The following is an 895-nucleotide window of genomic DNA, read 5'->3' on the forward strand; positions in this document are numbered from 1 at the left end:
CCCAGGCGCCGCCGCAGGAGCAGGAACCTCCGGGCCCGGTGGGCGCGCGTGGTGCCCCACGAGTACATGCTGTCCATCTACAGGACTTACTCCATCGCGGAGAAGCTGGGCATCAACGCCAGTTTCTTCCAGTCTTCCAAGTCGGCCAACACGATCACTAGCTTTGTAGACAGGGGACTCGGTAAGTGGCCAAGAAGACGCCAGACGCCTTTCCCCGGGAGCCCCGAGGCCAGGGCGCGGCACGGGTGACCTCCCCTCCCGCTCTAGACACCTCTCCTTTCTTACACTGTTTCCCCAAAAGTCCGAGTAAGTTTCTGGATGCAGTTTTAATGACAGTTCGCAGCCTCCCTCCGTCCTCCCTTCCTCCTTCCCCTTGTCTTTTGTAGAAAGCAGCGTGGTGGCCGCCCCTCTGGTGGCTGCTGGAGGAAGCGTGGAGGGCGGGAGGTGGCGGGCAAGCGACCTGAGCGGCAGAGGGTCGAGGTGGGTCGGGACGGAACCGTGCCACGGGGTCGTGGGTTTCGCTGGGGGCGCCGTCCAAGGCCTGACCTGCGGCGGGGACCGAGCGGGCCCTGGGGCCAGAGTGCGCGTTGGAGCGCCCCGAGCCCCCGTCCGCTCCGGGACAAGCCGGCGGCAGCGAGTCCCGCGGGCGGAGGAGCGAGTCAGCGAGCCGCGTCTGCAGGGCCCTCTCCCCGCGGCTGCAGGGGTTCTGGGCTCGGCAGCCGGGTTGGAGCCCCGTGCCCTCGGGTTTGGTTTTGTTTTTTGTTGCTGCCGCAGGGCGCTTTTTCCGCTGCTCCGAGTCGTTCTGCAGAGGCAGCAACTGGCAGGGGAGCCCGGGCAGGGGCAGGGCAGGGGGCAGGGCAGCTCGGATTGGGGTTTGTGGCACTTAGTCCACATG

The 895-nt window shown here is 66.6% G+C and overlaps 1 protein-coding gene across 1 annotated transcript in view; it reads left to right on the top strand.

Annotated features, from left to right (window-relative positions):
- The window catches only part of GDF6 (growth differentiation factor 6), a 25,605-nt gene that overhangs the window by 9,394 nt on the left and 15,316 nt on the right, over positions 1–895 (top strand). Inside the window, 1 exon segment of the mRNA XM_014467562.2 lies at positions 6–181. Within this exon segment, the coding sequence (XP_014323048.1) occupies positions 6–181 (176 nt within the window).

This window comes from Myotis lucifugus, unplaced genomic scaffold (assembly GCF_000147115.1).
Source record: "Myotis lucifugus unplaced genomic scaffold, Myoluc2.0 scaffold_403, whole genome shotgun sequence".
In the NCBI taxonomy this organism is placed as follows: Eukaryota; Metazoa; Chordata; class Mammalia; order Chiroptera; family Vespertilionidae; genus Myotis; species Myotis lucifugus.